Consider the following 23,563-nt stretch of genomic DNA (forward strand, 5'->3'; position numbering starts at 1 on the left):
GTTCAAACCTATTGCCTGTACCCCGGTGGGGGGGATCCCCTCACTTCCTGTCCCAGAAACAATTGTCACCAGGGAAGAAAGTGAGGGGAGATCTCCCTAATAGGGAAAAACCAAACAAAGGCTCTACCTTCCCTATTCTATCATAAAAAAAGGAAACAAGTTTTGACTGTAGCAGTGTATGAATGTACTGTACATACTCTCTGCACAATGTTCCTTTATGGTGATCACAAATGTTATTGCCTTTATTCATACCAGTCACTGAAAATATGTATTTGGCTTAAACCCCAGACATTTGACAACCCATCCACACACCTCATTACTGTTTTATGTGCCAATGCTGCTGCTATGTTTATGGTTGGACCCTCTAGAGGTTTGTAAAACAAGCATTTGTTTTTAGATTTGTTTCCTTACAATTTATAATAATATTACTACACTTTATCATGTATGGTCTGTTTGTATATTGGAAAATTGCTTACCTTGTGCTTTGAAATATTACCCACTGATGACCTTTTGGATTTCCCTCTGTCTTTTGTATCTGAATTCTGCATAAAGAAAGTAGAAAAAAACTTAAGAAAAAAACTTTTAAAAACTTGCCTATTGGATAGTGTATACCTTTTTCTGCTATATACAAGACATTTTATCTAAATAAAAAAAGTACAGTAATAAGTTGCATAGCTACATAGTTAATCAGGGTAAAAAAAAGATACAAGTCCATCTAGTTCAACCAAAAGAAGAAAAATAGAAACCCTCCATATACAATCCTAGACCCACAGGTGATCCAGAGGAAGGCAAAAAAAAACAAAACAATAAAGCATAATCCAATTTGCTCCAATGGGGGAAAAAATTCCTTCTTGGTCCCCAGGAGGCAATCACATTATTCACAGGATTAACTATCCCTGGTGTTATTATCTATAACCATTATTATCCACTTATATTTTGTGCATTTAGAAATTAATCTAGCTCTTTTTTAAAACAATCTACTGAGCTGCCCAGAACTAGTTTTTAAGGCTGGATTCACACTATTGCCCGAATGCGGCTCACAGCAGGGGTCCGGTGCGTCCCGTTCAACGTTTCAGTCTGATTTCAGCGTGAATCTTAGGCTGAATTTGGACCTGAAATGGACCAAAAGACGCACAGGACCCCTGTGCAAATTTGCACCGGAGCCGCAGTGGAGATATGTGAACCAGGTCCATAGAGAGTCGGTCACAATCTCTGACATGTGAATTGGATGCAGGGAAATCCACATTCAATTTGCATTGGTGTGAACACAGCCTCAGAGAGTCTACTTTACATTTTCACTGCTCTAAGGCTGGGTACACACGCGTTGAAAATCGGTTGCAAGAGGTCGCTTCCGCTGACTTTCGGCCCATGTGTACAGCTCCTCACCCGACAGAAGTCGGTCTCACAACCGCTGACCAGTGTGCCCTGGCTTTACTGTTAAGAAGTTTTTTCATATATGGAGGTTAAATCTCTTTTCCTCCAGACGTAAAGAGTGTCCCCTTGTCCTCTGTAATGATGTGAAAATCAATAACTCAACACTCAGTTCACTATATGGAACACTTATGTATTTATAAATGGTGATCATATCCCCCTTAATCTCCTCTTCTCAAGAGAGAATAAATTCAGTTCCTCTAATCTTTCCTCATAGCATGAGCTCCTCCATGCCTCTTATCAGTTTGGTTGCCCTTTTCTGCACTTTCTCCAGTATCCTTTTCTTTTGAGAACTGGTGCCCAAAACTAAACTTCATATTCGAGATGAGGTCTTACTAATGATTTGTACAAGGGCAAAATGATGCATCTCTCTCTCTCTGTGGTGTGTATACATTAGTATAGTACAGGCAGAATATAAACATACATGTGTCAAAGTTTAAAAAAGTGGTACTTAAGTGCCACATTGTGTTCACATCTTTCTTCCACTATAGGAAGCAGATTTTATGTGATTAGTATTAATTATTACAGAGATACATTTACTCTGAGCTGTTGTGTTTTTCACATATTTCAGAACTAAATAAACTAACCTTCTCCTGTATAACAGAGAAACGGCATAGAGTCCAGACATCACTTAAATGCTATCCTCATTGATGGAGCTATTTTAAATGGAAGTTTGTTCATGTGAAACTATGCACCAAATCACTATGTCCCTAAATCATTACATTTATCAATGTTTTCCCCCAAGACACCTCTGTCAATAACTGAAAGGTTTCCTTTATTTCTGCATTTAGAAAGACTGTGAGTATGCTATTTTACACAATAAGCAAATGTAGTCTTGAGTGAAAAGGCAGTCAAATATCTCAATTTCTTCACAATCCAAAATATGGGGGAATTTTTCTTCAATGTAGGAATCTTAGGATTGTAAAATTAACTTTTTTTTTCTGATCCCAACAAAAAATAAAACTTAAAACAAACTATTTCTTTAACCCTTAGGTTGTACAGAGTGGGCACTGAATCTTCTTGGCTTGACTCTAATGCGCAGTAATGATCACTGGGAGAGTGGAGGGGGAGAAGACCACTAATGATCGGCATCATTTAGCATGTTACAGGGAGCTTCACCCTCTTGTAGAAAGTGGAAAAACCTTTAAACAGCTTGTTTGAAATCTCACTATTGGCACCATTTTATGCTTTCCATGCACACCCTGAAATGCACATAAGGTACTTGGAAATCTATTAAGGATTCCAAAACCATAGATTTTCCTGAATGTCAATGTCCTATAGAATAAAAAAAATGTAAAACAAGCTTACAGCTGCCATTGTTTCACCCATTTGGCTACCATGACATATGCTATCCATCCTTGGCAAAGAAAGCGTTTTCACTTCTGTAAGCACACAGGCTGCCTTGCACATCAGTTCTGACTTTAACATGTGCCATCTACAGTAAGAATATTTCCCATTAACATGTGCTATACTGTAAGAAACATACCCATACTTAAGCATTAGGTAGAGAATTCATATATATAGTAGCAAATATACCTTGTCAATTTGCTAACCTACTTCATTCTGAGAAAACACTATGCGCCCAAGAGAAATATTCATGCATACATTTTACAGTTAACAACTGCATCAGCATCTAGAGACAAGTTAAGTTATGCATTTATTACGGAAGCAAGTACAATGCTCTACAAAATTCCGCTAGAAACATTATTTACAATGTCGGAGCATCATCATGATGACAGGCAGGCTAGACAATGATATTACCCACATAACCATTAAAACTGACCCAAAAATATGTATATACAGTAAGCACAGAATCTGAAAATCACAACTTATCGTCTCTGGTTATGCCAGCATGTAATCTAAATAAGAAATCAGAAATAAGCATTTTAACTGATTTCACAGGGAAAACAGTACACTACTCATCATATGGCACAGAACATGTAAGCCACATGGCAAGTACAAAAAGCAAAAACATAATGTGGCTAACAATGCATATGGAAGTCCATATTTATATATAATCAACTAATCATGGATAAAGGTGAGTTAAAAAAGAGAGAAAATGTAGGTTTTACATGGTTTAGAGATTGAAACATTTGCTAATTTGCCAGTGGCAGTAAGAGCCAAACAATGTAGAGGCAGATGCTGTCTTTATCAAGCCATCTGAATTTTACAGCAACAAAGGATCCCCTAGGACATTGCATCCAAAGCTGAAATACTTTGTAATGCCAAGAAAACAAATCAGGGTATTTTGGTGTGTACAAAGTGGAAAAATATGCAACATAGCGGGATATATATATATATATATATATATATATATATATATATATATATATATATGTATGTAAGGGGCACAGTCTTTTAAGTCACAGCAGGCTAAGTATCTGCTAAACAAAACTACTAAAGCAGTATTAACCACTTCAGCCCCGGAAGGATTTACCCCCTTCCTGACCAGAGCACTTTTTACAATTTGGCACTGCGTCGCTTTAACTGCTAATTGCGCGGTCATGCAATGCTGTACCCAAACGAAATTTGCGTCCTTTTTTTCCCACAAATAGAGCTTTCTTTTGATGGTATTTGATCACCTCTGCGGTTTTTATTTTTTGTGCTATAAACAGAAAAAGACCGAAAATTTTTAAAAAAAAAACGATATTTTCTACTTTTTGTTATTAAAAAAAAATGAACTTGGGCGCATGCTCGGAGGCTCTGAGGATGGCAGTGTAGGACCAGAGCTCCGCACAGAGCCGACCATACAGCAGAAATAAAAGGCAGGTAAAGGCTTTCAGGAGTTCCCAAAATAACGGGAACAGATTGAGGAGACCCCAGGGCACCTTTCTATATAGATAAGATCAGAAGAAAAAGCCGTGCATCTTATCTTAAAGTCCTTTGAAAAGCGAGTCATTCTCCACAAATGGCGGGAGTACCTCAGATAACAGTTCAGTCAGGAGCTGAGGTATCCACAGCAGGCAGGCAAATTGTTAACCCTGCGACTCTCTCATATGTTCCACAATTATCAGGATTAGTTCCTTCTCTTAATATGTCATCTCCTGAAACTGCAGTAACTTTGATAGAACGTTCTGTGGGAATTATGGAAATGCACTCGCTGGATGCTAACCCTATTTACCCTGACTCTATAACTGTACAAACAGTGCAGACTCCTGAGGTAACTTTTAATATGACTGAATTATTTGCTAGAATCTCTGAATTGCTAGACAAAGGACTAACCCAAAACGCTGACAGAATTACAGGGGAAATAAGGGCAGATTTCCAGTCCCTGGGAAAAAGAATTGAACATATAGAACACAAGCTAGATGTCACTATCTCCAAGACAACTCAGAATACTGACCATTTGCAGTTTATGCAAGAACAGCTTGACACTGCTCAGACTCGTATCGACGACCTTGAGAACCGATCGAGGAGGGATAATTTTCGGATCAGAGGATTACCAGAATCAATTTCTGATGTACAAACGGCAGTTCAAGATATTATCAAATCCTTGATCCCTTCAGTTCCAGCTCATAAATTAGAACTGGATAGGGCACACAGGTCCCTTGGCCCTCTGAGGAAGGATGGATCCCTAAGAGACATTGTAGTAAAACCGCATTATTATTCTATCAAAGAAGAAGTGATGAAGAGATCTCGTCAACAGGAACAGATTCAGTATCAAGGGTCAGATATCCAAATATTTGCAGATATTTCCCCCTACACCATACAAAAGAGACGATCATTAAAACCCCTCTTGGCAGCACTCACCAAGAAAGACATAAAATATCGTTGGGCCTTTCCGTTTGCCCTGAAATTTACTTACAAAGGCAAACAACATGCATTTCATAGCTTTTCAGAGGGTGAACGTTTGCTGTTGGACTTGAAGCTCATTACACTTGAATCTGACATGGAAACAGCACCCACACAACAGGGTTCAGCTAAACGTCAATCCCCTACAAGCCCACCTCCTTCACGTTGGAATAAAGCTAAATACAGGAGAGTCAAGGATAACCTCCCACCCTGATGAGGAGTCTCATAACTATTCTGTGTGAAAATTTCTAAATTTTTTTTTTTCTTCTTCTTTTTTGCCATGTTCCTCAGACCAGGAAAAGAAAAACGTTTTTTTTTTTGGTTTTTTCTTTCCCCTTTTTGGTGTTTTTTTTTTTTTTTTTTTTTTGTGTTCATAAATATCGAACCTAGACTGACGTGGTTCTTGCTAAAAAAGACTATTACAGGAATATAGTTCAGTTGTTTTTGCATAGTTTATCTGAGTCAAAGACTTTACCACTTACACTGAAATCTAGTCAGTTTGGACTCATAGTTTTCTTTTTTTTTTTTTTTTTCCCCTTCTCAATTTTTCCCCTAGCTAGATAGTTTGGATTGCTTTCTCAAAAGGGGGTTCCTGTTAGCGGGTCCTGTACTTTGAATATTTTATAATTTTTTCATATGCTGTCACTGGCCGGTGCTGATGCATTGTGCCTGCGCCTACTACTCAAACCAGTTATTTGCTGCTTTGTGTGGTAGGTATCTAGCCCTTTTTATGGGCTGTTTAAATATTTTTGTTCTGAATGAGGGGAGGGAGTCTTATTCCTCCCCACATTCCGGGCCTGGTTATGGCCTTTCAGTGCTTTATATATCCATGATGTCTCTTTATGCCTATTCTTTTTTTTTCTTTTCTTCTAACCTCTTTTTTCTTCTAGCCTGTCTGCCGATTGGATTTCCTTATAAGGTGTATTTAGAAGTGTTAATCCCAATAATAGTAAGCAATTTTTTCTTCTCTGCTTTTTCTACCACATGGAATGGGGTAGATGACTGTGGATTGGTCAGCGATATTTTCTTTTTGATCCATGGCTGGTAGTAATGCTACTAATTCCCCCCTACGTATTATCTCCCATAATACTCAGGGGTTGAATTCCCCAGTCAAGAGACGAAAGGCCTTTCAGGTCTACCGTGCTCGTCACATTGATGTAGTTCTCCTACAGGAGACTCATTTTCCACTGCGGTACACCCCCTCATTTTTACATGCACACTTCCCAGTATTTTATTTGGCTAATGCTGAAAACAAAACGAAAGGAGTAGCGATTATATTTTCTAAACAATGTAAATTTAATTTTAAAATGGAACACAAGGACCCGGAAGGAAGGTTTTTATTGGTTAAAGGTACGATTGATGATAAGTTATATACTTTCATTTCTTACTATGCTCCTAATAAAGGACAAACACAGTTCTTCAGACAATTGTTTAAGACCCTTGGCCCACTTATGGAAGGTGTAATAATTATGGGAGGTGATTCTAATACAGCGTTTGATACTGGTCTGGATAAATCGAATCCACTTAAAGCACAATCAGTTAGACCCAGCAGAGCTAGTTTATAAATAGCGCGAATGATTTTTCAATCAGGGTTAACTGACATTTGGAGGGAACTAAATCCAAACATACGAGATTTTACTCACTACTCAAATCCAAACCAGTCTTATTCGCGTATAGATCACATCCTTGTCTCTATACATCATATTCCATTGGCCATTACATCCTCTATCTTAGACGTAGCTTGGTCAGACCATTCCATGGTTCTATTAACAGTAAGAAGGGATAATTATGGACAACAGGGTTCTCATTGGACTCTTAATCAATCTATGTTGCAGGACCCCATTATAGTGTCTGAAATACAGGAGGCTCTGCAGGAATACTTTTGCTTTAATGATGTGGGTGATATTTCTGCAGAAACTCTATGGGCGGCGCACAAGGTGACCATTAGAGGTAAACTAATACAAATTTCTGCGAGACGAAAGAGAGAGAGAATGTCAGAAATAGAGAGATTGGAGAGTGATTTTATTAATTTAAGTAAACATCATAAAAGAGATCCCTCCAATGTTCCTGTTTCCAAGCTAGACGCGGCTCGGACGGCCCTGAATTTGGCTCTCACAACAAAGGAGGATAAATCTATCAGATGGTCTGGGGCCAAGTTTTACCAGACCAAAGACAAAATAGGAACCATGCTAGCACATAAATTGTCTCCTAGGCTTCGTTCACACGCTCTTCCTAAAATTAAACAGGTGGATGGTACCTTTACCCTAAATTCACAGCGCATAATGAAGGGATTCCAAGACTTTTATGCTGAGTTATATAAGGCAGAGACAAATTCTAACCCCACTAAAATAGAAGAGTTCCTAGATAACTTACATCTTCCAAAACTAACAACTACTCATAAAGCAGAAATGGATGCTCCCATATCCATTGAAGAGGTGTCAGAAGTTATAAAAGCCTTAAAGGGTGCTACAGCTCCAGGGCCTGATGGCTTCTCTACCCCTTATTATAAAACTTTTTCTGATCTTCTAACCCCCTACCTCACTAGATTCTTCAACTCCATGACTAAGGGCACTGGGATAGGTAATCAACTCAATATGGCATATATTTCTGTAATCCCAAAACCAGATAAAGACACCAGCCAAATAGAGAATTATAGACCTATCTCTCTAATTAATAATGATCTTAAAATATTGACCAAAATATTAGCTAACCGATTGGCTTCATTTATAGGACTATATATTGATAAAGATCAGGTGGGGTTCATCCCTGGTAGACAGGGTCCTGATCAAGTGCGAAGGACGGTTGATCTTATATCAATAATGCAATCAGAATGGGATGGAGGTCAAAAACAAGAAGGAATGCTATTATCGCTGGACCTCCAGAAGGCATTCGATTCAGTTTCATGGTCATATCTTTTTGCAGTCCTTAGAAGATGGGGATTTGGACCAAATATTTTAGGAATCTTGGAAGCCTTATATTCAACACCAGTAGCCAGAGTCAGACTTCAGGGAATTTTCTCTGACCCAATTAGGATTGGCAGGGGCACACGACAGGGCTGCCCCCTCTCACCCCTGATATTTGCTATAATGATTGAAACCTTGGCAATAGCAATTCGTAATAATCCAAATATCAGGGGGATTCAGTGTGGCCAAAACAATCATAAATGCGCCCTGTTCGCTGATGATCTTCTGCTATTTTTATCCTCCCCAATTTACTCTTTACACGAGATATGTTCATTGCTCAATGAATTTGCGTCAATTTCAGGACTAAGAGTGAATATGTCTAAATCTCAGGCTCTCAATGTATCCCTCCCAAGCTCTATGGTCTCCCAATTACAGGAAACATATGAATTTAGCTGGAGTAATTCATCAATTAAATATTTGGGAATTAATATAACTCCCAAGATTGAGAATCTGTATCAAGCAAATTACCCCCCAATGTATCGAAAACTTGAGGCTGATCTCAAGACTTGGGAGTCACACAATATTGCCTGGATTGGTAGAATTAATTCGGTCAAGATGACCTTATTGCCTAGACTTTTGTATTTGTTTCGATCCCTTCCTATCCCGATTAGAAGGGACCATCTAAAAACATTTCAAGGTAAACTTAATAAATTTATTTGGAACAAGAAAGGTTCACGTCTATCAAACCGTAACTTATTTAATCTCCCTAAGCAAGGTGGATTGGGTTTTCCAAACCTCCTTTGGTACTATCAAGCAGCCCGATTAGCACAATTGTCCGTTATATATCTAAAAACTGAGCGACCAGACTGGATATTAATAGAAAGCCAAGCAGCTCCTACATTCTCCATGGAATATCTACTATGGTGTCCTCCCAGGAACAGGCCTCCAATACTGTCACCAACCCTTTCACAATCCCTTTCTTTGTGGGATTCCCTTAGGAAGCTTCCTTCCCTGGTTTCTGAAATACAACCATTAGCTCATCTGTTCCAAAACCCTCTATTCCAACATGGCATGGATGTTGAGGCCTTCAAGTGGTGGAGGGACAAGGGGGTGTACCGCATTGGTCAATTTTTTTCTTGCACAGGCCCACTACCCCTTAAACATTTTATAGATGAACTAGATCTTCCCTCTACAGAAAAGTCTAGATTTTACCAGATCTCAAGCTTTGTTCACTCTTTATGGAAAACTAAACCTAATCCTCCAAGATTTACGCCATATGAAGGTTGGTGTGCACAAGCCACGGAGCGGAAGGGAGGGATTTCTGTGATCTATGCTTCACTTGCTTCCAATTCTGTAAAATTACCATACATGTTGGCCTGGGAGAAAGACCTTCAGACTGATTGGGATCTGGAAGACTGGTATGAGAACTATTCTCATTCGATCAAAGGTTTATATAATATTTCACTCATCGAAGCTAATGTTAAAATATTCACGAGATGGTACTTGGTTCCCACAAGATTGGCAGCGATGTTCCCTTCCACTTCACCCTTATGCTTTAGAGGCTGTCAGGGAATAGGTTCTATGATTCACATATGGTGGGAATGTCCCAGAATCCGAGGATTTTGGAATAGGGTCTTCCACATCATACGAAAGGTTACAGGTTGTGCTATCTCTCAAACACCAGCGATTGCCTTGCTGAATGGATTCTTGCCGCATGTCTCTAAAATCACCCGTAAATTGATTCTGTTTATATTGACAGGAGCCAAATTGACTATTGCCAAAGCATGGAAGAAGTCTTCGGTATCTCTATTGTCCATGAAAAGGAAGATTTCATGGATAATGGAACAAGAAAAAATGGTTAGTTCCTTATTGGACAAGACCACACAATTTGAAGCCACTTGGGAACCCTGGGCTCGGTTTATGGGAATTTCTCTGATACCGGACATAGGTAGCAACACCAATCGCTGATTTTTGAGTTTCACATCGGAAAGACAGGCTTTCTATACTCTTTTTCTGTACTATTTCTTTATCTTCTTTCTTCTCCCCTAGTCTCTTTCCTTTAAATATCTTCTTTTTATGTTTTAGAAACAGTATAATTTTTCCTTAAAGTTACATAGAAATTCTCAGGTTTATATACTAATTTTTCTTACTAGGGTCAGAATGTCTATTTTTGATCTATTATAATGGGAACATTATATTGTACCCCTGATAAATTCCATAATAATCTTTGAGCTGGATATAATAGATTGTTAATAATATCTCCTCTCTTCTCTCAAATAAAAGTTTATAAGAGAAAAAAATGGTTAATGAGAGGGAGAATCCTCACCCCTCCTTGGACACAGTGTGATCCCCTTTGGGGTGTCGAAGGGGGAGTGAGGCTTCAACATATCTTACAATAAGCAGGTGTACAATTTGAAATTGAATGGATATAGTCAAAGTTAAGAGTTTACATTATATTACTTATACTTTATTTCTTTATATTGTTAGTGCTGTTTACCACAGTAATAAGACAACCAATAGACTGTGATCACATATTTTGAATTCGCTGTGAAATATATTGTACTAATTTTTTGTTATGCTGATTATACTGTACTATTTTTTCAATGATGATAATAAAAAACTTGAATGAGAAAAAAAAAAAAAAAAATGAACTCAATTTTAGTCATACATTTAGTCCAAAATGTATTCAGCCACATGTCTTTGGTAAAAAAAATGACAATAAGCGTATTGTCAATGACAATAAGCGTATTTATTGGTTTGCGCAAAAGTTATAGCGTCTACAAACTAGGGTACATTTTCTGGAATTTACACAGCTTTTAGTTTATGACTGCCTATGTCATTTCTTGAGGTGCTAAAATGGCAGGGCAGTACAAACCCCCCAAATGACCCCATTTTGGAAAGTAGACACCCCAAGGAAATTGCTGAGAGGCATGTTGAGCCCATTGAATATTATTTTTTTTGTCCCAAGTGATTGAATAATGACAAAAAAAAAAAAAATTACAAAAAGTTGTCACTAAATGATATATTGCTCAAACAGGTCATGGGCATATGTGGAATTGCACCCCAAAATACATTTAGCTGCTTCTCCTGAGTATAGGGATACCCCAAACATTATATATTTTTTTTTAAAGCAAAGGCCCTACAGATTAAAATGATGGGTGTTTCATTTTGTCATACAGTATTTGCGCATCGATTTTTCAAACGCATTTTTTGGGGAAAAAACACACCTTTTTTAATTTTAATGCACTAAAACACACTATATGGCCCAAATGTTTGATGAAATAAAAACGATGATCTTAGGCCGAGAACATGGATACCAAACATGACATGCTTTAAAATTGCGCACAAACATGCGGTGGCGACAAACTACATACATTTTTAAAAGCCTTTACAGGTTACCACTTTAGATTTACAGAGGAGGTCTACTGCTAAAATTACTGCCCTGGATCTGATCTTATCTGACCTTCACGGTAATACCTCACATGCATGGTGCAATTGCTGTTTACATTTGACGCCAGACCAACGCTTGTGTTTGCCTTTGCGCGAAAGCAGGGGGGACAGGGGTGCTTTTTTTTTTTCTTTCTTTCTTTCTTTTTTTTTTTAAACTGTTCCTTTCATTTTTTTTTTTTTTTATCATTTTTATTGTTATGTCAGGGAATGTAAATATCCCCTATGATAGCAATAGGTAGTGACAGGTACTCTTTTTTTGAAAAAAATAAGGTCTATTAGACCCTAGATCTCTCCTCTGCCCTCAAAGCATCTGACCACACCAAGATCAGTGTGATAAAATGCTTTCCCAATTTCCCAATGGTGCTGTTTACATCCGGCGAAATCTAAGTCATGAAATGCTCGTAGCTTCTGGTTTCTTAGGCCATAGAGATGATTGGAGCCATTCTGGTCTCTGATCAGCTCTATTGTCAGCTGGCCGAATTACCGGCTGCATTCTCAGGTTCCCTGTTGGGACAGGTGAGCCAGAGAAAAACATGGAAGATGGTGGGAGGGGGGGACATTCCCTCCCACTGCTTGTAAAAGCAGTCTAATTAGCCGATAGGATTGCTTTTACATGAAAGCCGACCACTGGCTGAAAAGAATGATACCAAGATGATACCTAAACCCGCAGGCATCATTCTGGTATAACCACTCAAAGTCCAGCAACATACCAGTACGTTGCTGGTCCTTGTTGGGCATATATATGTAATCTTTTTTTCATGCAGCCTGTGGGCTGAACGAAAAAAAGAGATTGATTGGTGGGTATGCCCACCATTAGAATACCTCCCTTCATCCACCCACTTCTAATGATGGGCATACATACACCATTTATATATGCCAAAGCATGGGGGCATCCGCCCCAAAAGTTAGGAGCAAATCGCTCCTCCGCCCCTGCTGCCCCCATGCTTCAGCATATATCACCTCTGACAGTGCTGGAGTCACGGCTTTGTGTATCGTGGGAGCAAACGCTGTTGCTGTCAAGATGGATAAATCTGCGCTGTAGCTGAATGGCGTACCTGAAAACAAAAAAATTGTTAACAATAAAACACAGTAAACAGTAAAGTATAAAAAATTGCATACCTGAAAAGCAAACATGGTAAAACATAATAACAATAAAACATTGCAGAATAGAATACAGTAAAAAAAAGAGCAAAACAATAGAAAGAGAATAGAGAGAGAGAGAGAAAAATAAAACGACAACTATTTTGTGTTTTTTTTTATTTTACACTTTTTTTTGTAACTGTAACTTTTATAACTGTAACTGGTTCCAGGTTCGGGTCTCTCAAAATGCGATGGCATCTTGGGAGACCCTGTGAAAGTGTGCCTAGTCTGTGCAATGCTGTACCCTACGCTAATACTCAACTAGTGTATGGTAGCATTCAAAACATTCACCAATGCAAAGACCAGGATTGTCAGGGCAGGAGGGACAATAATAGCGGGTGTCACGCCTATATCCGCGCTTGCTGCAGACATGACATCTTTTTTGGGGGGGTTCGTTGGGTAGGGGTACTCGGGAGGACATAAAGAAAATGCCTCTCATGCAGCCGACTGCATTTGGTTGGGGATGTGAATGGGGGAAGTACGGGCGCTGCAGAAGTGGTGGGTTCCCAATTAGGATTGGCGAATGCAGCAGGAAGGGCATTATGGGCACAACGGGCCTGTGTTTGTCTTCTTCTTGGTGGCAGCGGGACACTACTTGTGCTTGCCACCTCACCAGCTTGAACTGCACTTATGGGACTCGCCATGTCACCAAGTGTTACTGCTGTGCTGGTTTGACTATGACCAGGGTGTACTAGGCTGCTGGTGTTTGCCAGTTCACCAAAACGCTACCAAATAAATTGTTAGCGATCGCAGGGATCAGGTCTGACTCTGCGAATGCTGCTGTGATGTGTTTAGTGTTTTGTAAGTGACAGTGATCGATCGATACTGCACTTGGGTGGGCTGGGCTGGGCGGAGGGGCAAAATGCAGGTGCTAGCAGGTATCTGGGCTGATCCCGCTAACACTGCGTTTTTGGGAACCCTAAACTGCTGGGGACGCTAGTATAGATCTGATCGGATCAGATATTGATCCGTTCAGATGCTATACCACTTAGGGAGGTGTACGGTGCGTGCGTGGGTGTTAGCACTACTGGCACTAACCTGACACTGCCTGGGGCTGGTGCTTTCCAGTTCACCAAAATGCTACCAAAAAAACTGTTAGCGATCGCAGGGATCAGGCCTGACACTGTGAATGCTGCAGTTATGTATTTAGTGTTTTGTAAGTGACAGTGATCGATCGATACTGCACTTGGGAGGGCTGGGCTGGGCGGAGGGGCAATACGCAGGTGCTAGCAGGTATCTGGGCTGATCCCGCTAACACTGCATTTTTGGGAACCCTAAACTGCTGGGGACGCTACTATAGATCTGATCGGATCAGATATTGATCCGTTCAGATACTATACCACTAGGGAGGTGTATGGTGCGTGCCTGGATGTTAGCGGTACTGGCACTGAACTGACGCTGCCTGGGGCGACGCAGACCCTATCTGACCCTAAAATCTAACTTATATCACCGCCGGGCGATCAGGGGGTTAAACCTTTATTAGGTAATAAACGGCGGGTGCCCTGACACTATAAAAAATAAACGAACTAACCAGTGTCACCCGTAACAGTTATACGGTGATCACTGGTGAAAGGGTTATCTAGGGGGTAATCAAGGGGTTAAAACCTTTATTAGATTGTATATGGGGGTCCCTGACGCTATAAAACGACGGCGAACCTATATATTTACCTCCCTAACTAGTGACACTAATACAGCGATCAGAAAAACGTTCGCTTAGTGACACTGGCGACGGGGGGTGACCAAGTTGTTAAAACTTTATTAGGAAGGGTTAGAGGGTACCCTAGACCTAAAGGGGTCTAACACTAACTGCCCTACCACTTATAACTGTCACAAAATGACACCAATGCAGTAATCAGAAAAAAAAACTGCTATTGGTGTCACTGTGACGGGGGGGGGGGGGGGAGTGATCGGGGGGTGAAAAGTGTGCCTAGTGTGTTTTACTGGAATGTGTTGTGTTGTGCACTTACTCAGATGTCTTCTCTCCTCGGCGCCGGAACGGAAAATAACGACCCGAGTAAAGATGACATCACTTCCTCTGCCACTGTTTACATTACAGCAGCAGAGGAAGATTCTCATTCATGGGGAGCGATCGCGAGGGGGTGGCCATGAATGAGTGGTCTCCCCCTCAGCCTGGATCGCTCCCCTAACAAAGCCGACCGCCTCAGGCACCGGGGGGGGGGGAGGGGGGGGGCCACGGGAAGCAGATCACGTACAAGGTACGTGATTTTGCCTGCCCGTGACATTCTGCCACAGTATATCTGCGTTAGGCGGTCGGCAAGTGGTTAAACCCAAAACAAAATCAGTATATATTGCGGTTAAGCAATCCCTAAATATAGTGACTGCATTCATATTTGTAGGCTTTTGTTCCTTTATTTTTATCTGGTAATAATACAATTCCTGTCTTAGGGTGTCTCCTGTCTAGATGTAGGAGCAACAGAGACACCAACACCAGTTAGATGTTCATTAACGAACCAGCTTTCTAATTTTTCTCCAATAAATTCACACATATCCTGCTGTCAAGGACCCTTGAAACCAGCTGCTTTCTACAGGCTTTGCTCCCCTAAAATAATTTCTTGTAATTCCATACTCTGCAAATGTGCCAAGCATTATTGGAAGGGGCATATAATGTGCATGGGTACTTTAAAGCTAACAACCTAAGTTCAAATTGTAGAAAATTAGAAAAAAGAACAAATTCTTCATTTTTTTGTTTTATTAATGACAAAATTTGCCATCCTAACCACATTTGTATGAAGCTGATTATACTCGGCAGTACTGGCTATTGAAACCATCCACCAGACCGTTGACCTTTGTGAGATTTGGACATGTGCATATAAGGCCTAATGCAAAAGAAACAGTTGCATGAACTAAAGACATACCTTTGAATCATGCAGCTGGCTATAGAAGATGTTGGACAATGAGCTCATCCTTAGGATGGCCATACACTGGTGGACTTTGAACAAATGTTTGTATGAAAAACTCATCAGTGCATTTGATATCGCCAACAGAAACTAGATAAATGTTGTTCAAAAGTCCTCTAAAATTCTGTTTGCTTTTAACATTTTATTTTGGTATTAATTGGCATTTCCCAAACGTAATTGACATACACTGTTAGAAACTCATTCATTCAAGAAAAACTTTCCATCCTGCTCCTTCAAATTTTCTCATTATTTCAGTTGAAAAAGAATGACAATTTGAGCTTCTAACCTTTAAAGAATTCAATGAACATTCTGAAAACAAAAATTTCCCATAAAATTCTACTATTATGGGGGTCACTTACTATAGCGCCGCAGCGCTAATTCACTCAAATTTGCACAAATTTGCGCTAATTAGCGCTAAAACGGTATTCACTATAGCGCTGGTGAGAAAATACTCCCAAAATCGAATTTACTATAGTTCCCTGAAACTAAATAGCGCCCAAATCCTTACTCTGCTAAAAAGCTGGAGAATTGCACATGGAAATAATGTTTAGAGCATGACATAATTGCCTAAATGGTATTGAAATATGCGGTATATTATTTAAAGATAATCTGCTTTTAAACTGTGTGAAAAGGTGATTTCTACACTGAAATATCTTTAAAAGTCTGAGAACAGATAAATTCCCAGTTTTTGTACAACTAGGTGCCAACACAACCGAGCATGCTCAGACCTGCAAATAGCTCTCATTTTAGCTCTAGTGTCTTTTTTACCATACGCAATAGTAAATACCAAAATTAGCGCTTGGCTAAAATGCGTTTTTGAAAATGAAAATCGGTGCTATTATAGTCCAATGCAAGTTTTAGCCATTGATTCTAATGGTACAATAAATAAATACTTTTAATGTTGAAATGAAATGTATCTTTCTCTGAAATAAATTTTCCTTGCAACAATGTTGCTTCTTCTATTTTGTTTTTTCTCATCTATTTTGTTTTTAAGAATGCTAGAATGTGGAATGTTTTGATGTTTTGGTAAAATATATTTTTCTCTGTCACTTTCACTTGTTAGGCCCCTTTCACACTGGGGCGGTAGGGGGCGTCGGCAGTAAAACAGCGCTATTTTTAGCGCTGTTTTACCGCGGTATTCGGCCGCTAGCGTTGTGGTTTTAATCCCCCGCTGGCGGCCGAAAAAGGGTTAAAACCCCTCGTATAGCGCGGCTATAGCCGCGGTATTACCGCTGTATAGCCGCACTGTCCCATTGATTTCAATGGGCAGGAGCGGTTTAGGAGCGGTGAATACACCGCTCCTTCACCGCTCCAAAGATGCGGCTCGCAGGAGATTTTTTCTTCTCCTGCCAGTGCACCGCTTCAGTGTGAAAGCCCTCGGGCTTTCACACTGAACAAACAGCGAAGGCTGTTTAGGGGCGGTTTGCAGGCGCTATTTTTAGCGCAATAACGCCTGCAAACCGCCCCAGTGTGAAAGGGGCCTTACTCTCCATCTACAATCTTTACCCAAACTCACACAGGTGTCTTTACAAAGCACAAACAATACCATTGCTGATGCAAATTTAAAATGAGTCACAATTTTTTGTGCTTTTTATTATTTCCAAATATTCATAATTTGAGCCCAAAAAATGTGATATGTGTACCAACATCAGAAATCAAAATGTAATTCCCCAAAAGTTGAGGATAATATCACTATTCACTACTAATATCACTATTCTACACTCACCCACAAAGAACCACCAAATATCACAGAATAAATCAAGAAGAATAACTCTTGAGTAATGTAATTCCATCACCTGTTCAAAGAAATGCACTATTTATGTGTATTTATGTGTAGGAGGTTTTCACATGTGTCAGCTCTGTGGCTTAGAGGTTAGAACTTCTGCTTAGCATCTGGGTTTGATTCCCAAACATGCAGCTTCATGTAGAGAAGTTGTCTCATCTCCCAGGTGCTAAAACTATGTCTAAATGTAGTATTTATGTGTAGGAAGTTTCCACCACCATTGTAAATCTTGCCAGATACACTATCTAGCCAAAAGTATTGGGACACCTGCATTTACACACACATGACCTTTAATGGTAGCCCAGTCTTAGTCCGTAGGGTTAAAATTTGATTTGGCCCTCTCTTTGCAGCTAGAACAGCTTCTGGAAGGCTGGGAAGCCTGTCCACAAGGTTTAATGTGTCTATGGCAATGTTTGACCATTCTTCCAGAAGTGCATTTGTGAGGCCAGGCACTAATTTTGGATGAGAAGGCCTGGCTCACAGTTTCTACTCTAATTCAGCCAAAAGGTGTTCTATTGGGTTGAGGTCAGGACTCTGTGCAGGCCAGTCAAGTTCCTCCACCCCAAACTCGCTCATCCATGTCTTTATGGACCTTGCTTTGTGCTCTGGTGTGCAGTGATGTTGGAACAGGAAGGGGCCATCCCCAAACTGTTCCCAAAAAGTTGGACGCATGAAATTGTCCAAAATGTCTTGGTATAATGAAGCCCAACCCTTGAAAAACAATCCCGCACTATAATCCCCCCTCCACCAAATGATTTGGGCCAGTGCACAAAGCAAGGTCCATAAAGACATGGATGAGTGAGTTTGGGGTGGAGGAACTTGACTGGCCTAAACAAAGTCCTGACCTCAACACAACAGAACACCTTGGGGATGAATTAGAGTGGAGACTGTAAGCCAGGCCTTCTCGTCCAACATTAGTGCCTGACCTCACAAATGCACTTGGAAGAATGAACAAACATTCCCATAGACACACTCCTAAACCTTGTGGACAGCCTTCTCAGAAGAGTTGAAGCTGTTGTAGCTGCAAAGGGTGGGCCAAATGAATTTAGAACCCTACGGACTAAGACTGGGATGCCATTACAGTTCATGTGCGTTTAAAGGCAGGCGTCCCAATACTTAGGCCAATATATTGTATATTGCTTGTGACACTGAGCATGGCTATGGACTTAGGGATGGTTCACACCACAGAGATGCAGACACCATGTGTGAGGCTGCCTGCTGGCTAAGTGGGTAGAAATTCTATCTAGCGGCACTGGAGTTGCTGGTTCAATTCCCCAACATGCTAATGCTTATGTTGAAGTTTATATGTTCTCCCTGTGTGGATTTCTCACTACAATCCAAAGACATGCTGGCACCTTATTTGTCTCCTGTTGAAATGGTCTCTAATGTAAGAAATAATTTTGGACTTTAGATTGGAAGCTCATTGCAGCCAGGGATTGATGTTAATGGGGGTTATTTACGAAAGGCAAATCCACTTTGCACTACAAGTGCAAAGTGCACTTGAAAGTGCAGTCACTGTAGATCTGAGAGCAAGATCTGAAATGAGGGGAAGCTCTGCTGATTTTATCATCCAATCATGTGCAAGCTAATATGCTGTTTTTTGTGTTCCTTGCATGTCCCCCTCGGATCTACAGTGACTGCACTTCCAAGTGCACTTTCAGTGCATCTTCAAGTGCACTTTGCACTTGTAGTTTGCACTTGTAGTGCAAAGTGGATTTGCCTTTCGTAAATAACCCCCAAAGTTTGTTAACACTAATCATGCCCAGGGACTTGGACATTTAAAATTGTAGGGTTTACACTGCACAGCTAACAGTACATATGCTTAGAAAACTGTTGCTTTGTTTATGTGCATGCAAATAGACTTCGATCTTTGGCCTGTAGTTGGAGATTTGATGCACATAGCCAAGGGCTAACACAGTTACAAATAGTATTATGTGTTCCTGCTCATCAGGTGCAATCACTTTAGACATACACGAAGAGACAGATTGAAAGATCCTGGTGGACATGTTCTTCTATTGGGCATGTGTCAATATGCTAACAATACAACGTCTCTTATATAAAGGCCTGCAGTAGGGGGGGGGGGGGGGGGGTTTGGCCTGAGAAGGTCAGGTTTTTTGCTGTGATTTGTGGGGGAGAAGGAATGATATTGTGCCTATTGACAAATGCCCAACTAGGGTTGTTTGCTGAAATTCTTGTACATTTTTCCCATCAAAAGTGGGTTTTTGTGGCCATGTTGTCAATGTTGTGTGTGTATTGTTCCTGTCTGACCATGCAAACATGGTTTGGGAGCATGTACTGACCTTCTACTCCTTGATCTCATTGCTTAATCATGTACACAGAAATGCAGCTTCCAGCAGAACATGGTCACCAATGCATGTGTGGATTGTGGGGTGGTGGTGGGTGTTATGTTTTGAATAAGTGCCTTTTTTATATTATGTTGGAATGCTTTGTAAGAATTATGACTGTTAAGTATGTTTCTATAATCTTGCAGATAAAAATGTGATGTGTTGCCCGTTATACACTGAAAGTAAAGCTGTGTCCACTCTAAGGTTTAGACAAATTTTAGATTGCAAGCTCCTATGAGCAGGGCCCTTAAAATCCAATTGTTAACTGTTTTGCTAAATGTAGCACCATATAGCCTGTAGAATTTATTATTTTTTTTAAGCTACTAAATGAAAGTACATAATTTTGTTTCTGCTGGCAAAATAAAAGTACATTATTGAGCTGGTTTGTTGTGGTGTTTTTTATTTATTTTTTCTCTTTTCTTTCTTTTAATTAGTTTTGGGGGTGGTGGTTTTGGGGAAGTGCAATATCTTTTTATATCTTATAATTTCTATATGTATTTGTGCACCACAAAAACTAGTCTCTTTGCTAGTTTTTACAGTGATGCTACTTTGAAATCGGGCTACTTCACTTGAAGTAGTAACTTCACGTGTAACTTTACAGAATAGCAGACATTACTATGTAATAATCATTCATAACTGCATTCGTTAGCAAAAGAATGAAAAAAAGTAGGAATACTAATTGCAATATACATCAATAGATGCACACGAGGTAGAGCACATCTCACATAGAAATGTTTCTTTCACACACATGGATCATGGTTACAGTGCAGTGCTATATAACAACTTAGTAGAAATTGGCATTTGCATATTCGCGGAATTGCTAATTAGCGCTGATTTTGAATTTACTAACGTTTGTGCGCCGCTAATAGCGCTCTTTTTCATTCGCACATTTGCCTGTTAAAATTTTATTTGGTTAAAATGGGCGCAATTATTTGCAATAGTGCCCAGTACTTCCTGGCGCTATAGTAAATGACCCCCTATATGGCCAGCTTCATGTACATAAATTACAGAGTTTCCCATTACTGCACAGAAACAACAAAAATGCCATCTGTTTTGTTAACTGAGCTTTTATGTTATCTTAAATGTCACTTGTAATTAATTGTACATTATACTTTGATTTTTTTAACATTAACCAGTTTGGACAAAGTAATAATTTTATTTTAATGGTTTTATTCAAATTTGATAACAGTTTAATCAGTAGCTAGGTTTCATAAAATGTGACTTTCATGGACATTTTTTACAGTGATAAAATATTTAGGGCAAACAACAGAAATGACAGCACATATTTATTGGGCAGCTGTAAAAATTTTGATGGCATACCACATCAAATGCACAACTTTTGCTGACATTGCAATGATGATCCTATTGCTTATCTAATCCTTTGCGTTATTATCTGCACTTTGCATTCAAAGAGACATCCAACTGATACAAGCGATCTATTAGCGGAAAATAGGATTTGCTCGGAATAATTACAGAAACATTGGTTTTCAAACTGTGAGGTCATCCAATCTGAAGCATGAGAAGCTGTTTATGCCAACATTTCACTATAATTGAATCATTTTTGTCTCACTGCAACAGCTTCATTTTACAAGAAAAACAATGTAAATGTGTATATTTTAAGCAACTTCTTCCATTTCTTGTAGCTTTGACTAACGTATAGAATAGGTGAAGCTTGGGTGTCATCTGTGAGACACATAAGGCCGTAGTGAAAAGAGTTGGACAATGGCTGAAGCTGTCAACTGCAGGGTGACCCACAGGGGATAGCAAAATCCTTACCTGTTTTAGATTGACATTGAGACCTTCGTGTGTTGCTTTCAGCAATGCCCTCACAGTGAAGCTGTCAGGATCCTCTTTGTCCCTGATCTGTGATTCCCTCAGTAATGACTCCAGTTTTTTCCGTATAAATGATTCTACTTGGTGCTCTGTTGTTCCGTTGCTCTGCAAAGGATTAACACAAAAACCATTAACATTTGCTCCATTCAGTGCTCCTATGCTGATTCATAACAACGTATTTAGCTATGCCAGAAGCATTCACCGAAAGCACTCCTTTCTGTTAAAAAAAAACGAGCATTTGAGCTGAAGAAAAACACAAACCACCATAATCTATGACACAAAATAACCACTGTCCCTGCACACATCAATGGTATTTGGCATGGTGGGCACTATTCAATGTAAGAGGGCAGAGTACAGCTTAACGTGCATTGTCTTTGTACAATGTAATCAAATTTAATTTGCATATAAAATGAACATTCAAATTTAACTTGTTTTCTGAATGTTCCTCACTTCTTGTGATATTGTGCACACTATCAAAATGCCAAATGTTTTCCAAGTATGCCTGTTGTGTGATTCTCTTAAATTGGTTGTATACCCGCACATGGAAATAAAAAAAAAAAAAACACACAAAAAAACCCCTGTAAGGCAAAGGCATAATGAGCTAGTATGCACCGCATACTAGCTCATTATGAAATACTCACCTTAGAACGAGGTCCCCATATCGCATCCCGGTCCACGCCGAGGGAGCTATTATTTTGCCCTCGGCGTTTCTTCCGGGTTCACGGCTCCGGTGCTGTGAGTGGCCGGAGCCACGATGACTTCACTCCTGTGCTTGGGCACAGGAGTATTCTTTCCGGCAAGGTCCGGCAGCGTCTGCCGGACCTTCAGCTGGACCTTCACAACACATACGCCGCTGACATCAGTGGCTGCATGCAAAGTGAATATCTCCTAAACCCTACAGGTTTAGGAGATATTCATTTTACCTACAGGTAAGCCTTATTATAAGCTTACCTGTAGGTAAAAATTAAAAAAAAAAAGGGTATACAACCGCTTTAAAAACTCCATCATTTTTCATCATCCAACATCAATTGCTAGTAAGTTCCAAAACACTACTCTAAAAACATTAATGCTCTGACTTACAACACATTAGACACCATATACAGTATCTCACAAAAGTGAGTACACCTCTCACATTTTTGTAAATATTTTATTATATCTTTTCATGTGACAGCACTGAAGAAATGACACTTTGCTACAATGTAAAGTAGTGAGTGTACAGCTTGTATAACAGTGTAAATTTGCTGTCCCCTCAAAATAACTCAACACACAGCCATTAATGTCTAATGGCAACAAAAGTGAGTACACCCCTAAGGGAAAATGTCCAAATTGGGTCCAACCATTGTTTTCCAGCACTGCCTTAACTCTCTTGGGCATGGAGTTCACCAAAGCTTCACAGGTTGCCACTGGAGTCCTCTTGCGCTCCTCCATGACGACATCACTGAGCTGGTGGATGTTAGAGACCTTGCACTCCTCCACCTTCCGTTTGAGGATGCCCCACAGATGCTCAATAGGGTTTAGGTCTGGAGACATGCTTGGCCAGTCCATCACCTTTACCCTCAGCTTCTTTAGCAAGGCAGTGGTCGTCTTGGAGGTGTGTTTGGGGTCATTATGTTGGAATACTGCCCTGCAGCCCAGTCTCCAAAGGGAGGGGATCATGCTCTGCTTCAGTATGTCACAGTACATGTTGGCATTCATAGTTCTCTCAATGAACTGTAGCTACTCCTCACCTGGTTGCCGACACACAGGCTTGACACATCTGAACCAAATACGTTTATTTTGGTCTCATCAGACCACAGGATATGGTTCCAGTAATCCATGTCCTTAGTCTTTGTCTTCAGCAAACTGTTTGTGGGCTTTCTTTTGCATCATCTTTAGAAGAGGCTTCCTTCTGGGACGATAGCCATGCAGGCCAATTTGATGCAGTGTGCGGCATATGGTCTGAGCACTGACAGGCTGACCCCCCACCCA

The 23,563-nt window shown here is 40.0% G+C and overlaps 1 protein-coding gene across 6 annotated transcripts in view; it reads right to left on the bottom strand.

Moving 5' to 3' along the window:
* Positions 1-23,563, bottom strand: part of PLCH1 (phospholipase C eta 1) — a 392,590-nt gene that overhangs the window by 65,903 nt on the left and 303,124 nt on the right. For all 6 annotated transcript variants that reach the window (XM_073626065.1, XM_073626066.1, XM_073626069.1 and 3 more), the window contains 2 exons: positions 21,539-21,700; positions 477-542 (listed from right to left, as the gene is read on the bottom strand). In XM_073626065.1, the coding sequence (XP_073482166.1) occupies positions 477-542; positions 21,539-21,700 (228 nt within the window). The remainder of the gene's footprint in view (positions 1-476; positions 543-21,538; positions 21,701-23,563) is intronic.

Source organism: Aquarana catesbeiana, linkage group LG04 (genome assembly GCF_042186555.1).
Source record: "Aquarana catesbeiana isolate 2022-GZ linkage group LG04, ASM4218655v1, whole genome shotgun sequence".
NCBI classification, from domain to species: domain Eukaryota; kingdom Metazoa; phylum Chordata; class Amphibia; order Anura; family Ranidae; genus Aquarana; species Aquarana catesbeiana.